Here is a 7,084-nt window from a genome sequence, read left to right as displayed (position 1 = left end):
TCAGACCAGAGTATTGACCTTCTGTCAGGTATGGTTAGATGTCAAGGGGAAGTTACTGGGTAGAATGTATACTCTGTATAAGTCAGAATGTATACTCTAATCTTGCCTGTCTGCACTCCCCATCAACACTGCATCCACTTTCTGACAACATCAATGTCCTACCAGTAAGCTACAAGCCCACCATTTGTCAGCTCTCATATCAGTTCGTGATTACAGCCTCCCAGCTATCACAGTGAATTTGACTTGGCATTTTCTTATTGGGGTTGGTTTAACTCACCTAACGTTGAAAGGGTAATGGTGTTGAGACATGCGTAAATCAACTAGGTCTCTAACAGGAGCCCAACCCTTTACTGTCCTGCTGTGAGCCTGTACAGCCATTAGATGGCAGCCTCTCCAAAGACTGGCCAGGGGCCCATGAGCAGAAAAATCCACAGGAGAGTGATAGTGTTAAACTTGGATCTAAATCTGCTCCCTGATGAACATTTCCGACACACACCTGAACGCTGCTTCACACCAAACCTTGCATCCCCCTCTCCCTTCAGAGACCCGATGACCTACGACTACGTAGTTAGTATACTATCATTCTTCTTTTGGTTAAGTGACCCCTGTTCTTTAGTAGCTGAATAATTCTCTCTGACTTCACACTTTGGGTTATTAAATGTCCGATCTCTTTTCATCTTATTTGATTCATACTCAACATTCAAGCTTGAGCCCTAAATATGGAGTATCAATACAGGATTTTGACAAGGGAATAGCAATGTCTATCATTAATGATCAGCAGAATTCCAGCTTTAAAATAGTCCTTTTGGAATATCCATTAATCTAAGATGTCCTTTTCCTGTTAATTAATTAAAGCAATTTGGTGTTACCTATTTGGCCATCCAAGGTCATTTGTGTATGAATAATCGTGTGTGTGTATTTGATTGTTTGCTTGTGTGTCTGTGTTTTAAGATGGCTGTTCCAGGTCACTGATGACACACCTGCGTCTCTCTCTCTCTTATGTGCCTTAGAGCTTTGAACTCATTCAGCCCTATCCCTGGCCAGCTGACAACAGCTCTCCAGAGCCTCTCTGTCACTAACCACTAAACCAGGTCCAAACATATTCCACTGATGCACCTCAGTCAGAGCTGTTGCATTGTCTGCCTGCCACAGGACTGATACACCATGCGTCCTGGATGAGGGTGAGACCGTAAGCCCCCTCGCCCAAGATGCTGAACACACAATGCTCCCTCCTTCCCTCCCCGTCTGCTCTCTCACTCACACACAAACACAGAGCTAGTTAAGCCAATCCTTGATTCACTGCAGATGTTGCTGTGTAAGGTTTGTGGTTGTGAACTTGCTCCCTCTAGCCTGATTGACTGCGGAAGCCGTGGCTGGTTTTATATAAGTGAATGCTATAACAATGCATGCACTGTTACCATGACATCACAGGCACATGTTCTACTCACCTCTCACAAACCTGCACGCAATCTCAACACCAACCCCCCCCCTCCCTCTCACCTCCCTCTATTTCTCCTTATGGTCCAAGACTCCATATATCTGTCTGCCCATCTTCCGCTTGATGGTGTTACTGTTGGCTATGCACAGGTGTGGTAGAGTGTGTGTATCTGTGGGTGGGGGTAACCTACAGTATATACAGTCTCACACCGTCATATTAATCTAATGAATGCAGTATTCAATGTCATGGCAGAATACTATACTGTACTCATCTCTCCAGAGAGAGAGACAGAAGGGGATGGAATGGAGAAGGGGAAATGGACAGAATGTGATTAAGTGGAGGGGAGGGGAGATGATAGGGCTCTTGCAGAGATAAATAGGTGTGGAGGAAGGGGGGGGGTTCAGAACCATGATTCACCTGTAATCCTCAACAGAAGCACTAGCAGGGTGATGTGTAACAGAAAGAACAAAAGTGAGAGAAAAGAAGAGAGACCATGTGTACAAGAGGATGATGAGAGACAGAGCTACAGTGAGAGAGGAAGATAGCTCTACCAAGACTCCACACTGAGACGGAGGATTACCGAAAAAAGCAGGGAAGGAGAGGTGGCGGTAGAATCGCTTATACCAATAGCATAGGGGGAGAGAACAGAGACGGCACAAGGGAGGGAGGAATTATTGCAAGCACAAGTGAAGCAGCGATCAGGGTAGCAATCCAAGCACATTTACTCGAGAAGGAAGGAGGGTAGAGCGAGAGAGAGAGAGAGAGTGAGAAGGTGGTGGGGGGTGTGTGGCATGCTTACGGAGTGTGACATTGATAGAGCGAAGCAAAGAGAGAGCGCAGAAAGGATAGGGAGGAACAGGAGGGTGACATTGATAGAGCGAAGCAGAGAGAGAGCGAGCGCGCACAGAAAGGAAATAAGTGATCACAGAGAGAGTGAGCTCAACACACAAACACAAGGAGAGGGGGAAGCGAGGAGAGAGAAAGAGCAAAGTGAGTAAGAGAGTGAAAGAAGAGGAACGAGATGATGGAACCCAGAAATAGTTTTACTATATAGCCACTCATCCCTGCTCTCTGCGATAGACCTGACTCCAGGCTGAGGACTCTGCTGGAATTAGCTAGAGGGATGATACCGGACAACAGGTCTGCAGCACCACTGCCTCGGTGTATGCAGCAAGGCCGTTGATTTGTTACTGAGGGAGTGTGTGTGTGCCAGCAGGCTTTTTACAGTTTCTTGTCGTGATTGGGGGAGGAGCCACCGTGTCTCATGACCAGATAATTCAGTAAGCAATACTGTGCATGCCAGGAGCTTTATTTGCAAATGTGCCTTTACATTCTAGCGTAGTAAATGCAGTAAGGATCCCGGGCAGTGACAGTTGGTCATAGAGTGTGTGTGTGTGTGTGTGTGTGAGTGTATCTACGGCTCTGCATGGAGGTGAGCAGAGGAAGGGTCAGCTGGGTGTAGTGTGCTGGGTCTGAGAAGGAATGTTATAGGGAAGGTACTGAACACAATGCAATGACAAGAGCTTCGCACTGATGGGAGGGAGTGCATATGAGGTACCAGGAGAGCCCTGGGTGTAGGGTGGAGGAAGGAGAAAGAGGGGGTAGGGAAGAGAGAGAGTGAGGGGGAGAAAAGGGGGAGGAAGGAGATATAAAGGAGGAGGGAGAGAAGGAGAGAGAGAGAGTGAGCGAGATCATGGCTGTCAGATACAGTGAGCTATAGTATAGATCTGAGTGTTGCGGCAGGGGGGGACAAGCTTCACTGCACAGGAAGGGGGAGAAAGGGAGGGAGTGAGGAGGAGAGGCAGACTGCACCGCTCTTCTGCCAGGAAGGGAAGAGCAGAACGGGACCGGACCGAGGGAGGACACACACGTTCACCCCCACACAGTCACTCCTACAGAGAACCATCGGCCAGGTCAACGAGTAGAGGGCAGGAGAAGCTGGTGTGGGACGGGGGCGGATGCGCCCCCTCTGGCTGGAGCGCTGAGCCCAGGAGGAGGGGAAGGAATCGGGAGAGAGCCCCAGAGCCCCAGTTCCTCTGTAGGTTGAACCTGTCTTTCAATGACCATGGGGGAGTGGACCATTCTGGAGCGGCTGCTAGAGGCTGCTGTCCAGCAACATTCTACCATGATTGGGAGGTAAGACTTTCCTGCCACTCATCACCTCGGTGTGTGTGTGTGTGTGTGTGCGTGCATGCATGTAAAAGTTTTTTATTCTTAATTATTTCATGTTTGTGTGATGATTGTGTTTTTCTGATTGAAAGTGTGTGTGTGTCTCAGCAGTAGCCTCTACCCTCTGCCTCCCCTTCCCTCCCCTGAAGTGGGTCTAGGGTTTCCAGTATGATGGTGTTGATGTGAGCCATGACCAGCCTTTTAAAGCACTTCATGGCTTCCGACGTGAGTGCTACGGGGGTAGTCATTTAGGCAGGTTACCTTCACATTTTTGGGCTAAGGGATTATGGTGGTCTGCTTGAAACATGTAGGTATTACAGACTCTGTCAGGGAGATGTTGAAAATGTCAGTGAAGACACTTGCCAGTTGGTCCGCGCATGCTCTGAGTGCACGTCCTGGTAATCCGTTTGGCCCCGTGGCCTTGTGAATGTTTAAAGGTCTTGCTCACATCGGCTACGGAAGCGGGATCACACAGTCATCCAGAACAGCTGGTGCTCTCATGCATGTTTCAGTGTTGCTTGCCTCGAAGTTAGCACAAAAGGTATTTAGCTTGTCTGTTAGGCCATCATTAGTTAAGGGACAAGCTAATTGAACATAATAAATACCTGGTATTACAAGGCATTAGGGTTAATTAATGTTGATTTCAACTATTGGCACTGGTATTGATGGAGGGGCATTGGGGGATCTCTAGTAGAAGAGGAGAGAGAGATATACCGAGACAGAGGACAGAAATGGACGTGTGGAAGAGAGCGGAGCAGCATGAGTTGGAGGAGTAGTTGAAGGTGGAAAAAATGAATCTCAACTTGGAGGAGATGAGATTGCTTTTTGTGTAATTTCTCTGGTTTTGTGTGTTCTCTAGTTACAGCAGTGTAGTGGCAGAAGGTCATGCATGAACAGATTGGAGTCCAATTAGCAGTGGAGACATGCATTGAGTACAAACATTCTGTAATAGATTATTTTTTAATCTGGGGTGTAAAAAATCTGCTTCATTGTCTCTCGCCTGTGTGATTAGTCAAATTCAAAGTGTGATTTTCCACCCATTAACCACAATGTGAGTTACTGGTAAACTGCACTCACCATCTGTACAGAATAATCACACACACACAACATTGCCATTTCCACATGCTTGCTTACCCAGAGAAATTTATAGCTGTATGATTTGAAGTACAGTCCAGTAGAGACAAAATCTAGTGTACTCTCTCTTTCTGTCCTTCCGTGTTGAGCTGGGGAGCTTGGCTACAGAGCTTGGCTACTTGTGTTAGCATGGAGGCCAACTGAACTGCTGTGCTCATTAACCTCAACGCCAGGTAGTCCCCTGCCGCTAGGGCAACGCCTGACCTTCTCTCCCATCCGCCTCTCTGTGTGTGTGTGTGTGTGTGTGTGTGTGTGTGTGTGTGTGTGTGTGTGTGTGTGTGTGTGTGTGTGTGTGTGTGTGTGTGTGTGTGTGTGTGTGTGTGTGTGTGTGTGTGTGTGCGTGCATAACGTCTATCAGAGTGTGTGGGGTAAGTCGTGCCAAAGGGTTAGTTGAGCCACCCCTTGTTTCTAGGAAACCATACACAAAATCAGTGACCAAATATTTAGGAAGAGGTTGTCATTTCATGGAGTCTGTGAAGGAAGAAGCCATAAGTGGAAAGTGGTAAGCAAGTTAGATCCAAAAAACAGATTTTCACAAAGTCAAATGAATGTATTGTGTAATAAGTTCATGATGCTTGTATGTAAACCAAAGTAGATAGTTTAAATAATGTTTTATACAGCAGTTGAGATCTCTATAAGCTACAATATGAGGTCCTAAACCTAGCATAAAAGTGCATCCTTGTAGATTTGTGGGCTAATATAGTAAAAATAGTTGCTTTAAGGTCAATTGTGCCATCTGTCCAGGGGAAAGTTGAGCCAATGGCTAATCAATATACCCCATACAAATGATGATTACATTTTGTCCGTTTTATGCATAGTATTTTGAAGACACCTCACATTCATGTGATTACTCAAGTTCGAATGATGTCAAATTCATTCTTCAGTTGGGTTCGCCCCCTTCTAGGCCACAATTGAAGTGTTTTCTTCCCAGGTGAAATGCAAGGCATTGTCACTGGGTTATGAGGTTACACTAGGGCCTGAGCTTATGTTGAAAGTGTTTTTTTTAAGTACAAAGTGTTAGAAATGTGTCCCCATGTTAACCCCATCACTATGCTCAATGTACCCAGACTCGGGGCAAGTTGTGCCATGAGACCACTTTTTTGCCAAGCTGTTTTCTAAACTGTTATGTTTACATATATTCAGATTATTTCCAAGGATACACAACACCCTAAAAAATATGCAGATATCTTTGTTAGAAAGAATACTACATTTCCCTTGATGTAATAATGCTGAATGTATTACTATATCATTTAACTTTAAACTTTTCTTCAACAATGTGCATTATGAAGATGCAACTATTTATGTATTGCTTAGTTTACTAAACTTCAGTTACATAATCACCTAAATAATCAAATCGGAGGTGATTTCACTTGAGTATTTCACTTGAGTTTACTAAACTGAGCAATACATAAATAGCCTCTTCATAATGCAAATTATTTAAGAAAAGTTTCAAATTAAATCACGTTGACAGATAATTATGAGGTTTTCACGTTGGACAGTGCTTTTGCACTATGAAGATGTCGCCCTCAACAATGTTCAAGGTGTTAAATGTAGGGTTGTGGTGTGGTATCACCATAGTAGTTTCTGTCATGTTATTCAGCATCATATGGTTTGGGGTCATGCTAGAGTAGATCAAAGTTCAGAAAGATACAAATGAAGTAGACCACACAAACAACAAAACCAAATAGGTGAGAGTGTATACCACAGGACGTTGGTGGCACCTTAATTGGGGAGGACGGGTTCATGGTTATGGCTGGAGTGGAATCAGTAGAATGGTATCAAATACATTTAAACACATGGTTTCCATGGTTTCCGTGTGTTTGATGCCATTCCATTTGCTCTGTTCCAGCCATTATTATGAGCCGTCCTCCCCTCAGCAGCCCCCCCTGGTGTATATATATCTCTCCATGTGTCTGAGTGCCATTCCATTTGCTCTGTTCCAGCCATTATTATGAGCCGTCCTCCCCTCAGCAGCCCCCCCCCCCCCCTGGTGTATATATATCTCTCCATGTGTCTGAGTGCCATTCCATTTGCTCTGTTCCAGCCATTATTATGAGCCGTCCTCCCTCAGCAGCCCCCCCCCCTGGTGTATATATATCTCTCCATGTGTCTGAGTGCCATTCCATTGATACACGGGATCTGAATTTTCTTCACATCTGAGATCAAACCTCTGTTTGGCAACTGGAATCATTGATAGCCTGTCTGGTGCAAAAGAGGAATGAACTAATCAGAGAATGAATCAATGAATGAAACAATTCAGAAGCAGAGACAACTCTCTCAATTTGTCTGCAGCGTCTGACAGAGAGCATTATTAATGCAGACATGGACTTCTGTTCTTGTCTT

At 45.3% G+C, this 7,084-nt stretch overlaps 1 protein-coding gene across 1 annotated transcript in view; it reads left to right on the top strand.

Moving 5' to 3' along the window:
• The first annotated feature begins 3,119 nt into the window (after positions 1–3,119).
• Positions 3,120–7,084, top strand: part of LOC123998850 (gap junction delta-2 protein-like) — a 30,405-nt gene continuing 26,440 nt past the window's right edge. Inside the window, exon 1 of the mRNA XM_046304053.1 lies at positions 3,120–3,574. Coding sequence (XP_046160009.1) covers positions 3,498–3,574 — 77 coding nt within the window. The 5' untranslated portion in view covers positions 3,120–3,497. The remainder of the gene's footprint in view (positions 3,575–7,084) is intronic.

This window comes from Oncorhynchus gorbuscha, linkage group LG16, assembly GCF_021184085.1.
Source record: "Oncorhynchus gorbuscha isolate QuinsamMale2020 ecotype Even-year linkage group LG16, OgorEven_v1.0, whole genome shotgun sequence".
Classification (NCBI taxonomy): Eukaryota; Metazoa; Chordata; class Actinopteri; order Salmoniformes; family Salmonidae; genus Oncorhynchus; species Oncorhynchus gorbuscha.
The sequence above is the reverse complement of the archived record's forward strand: the minus strand, read 5'-3'. Positions and strand labels throughout refer to the sequence as shown.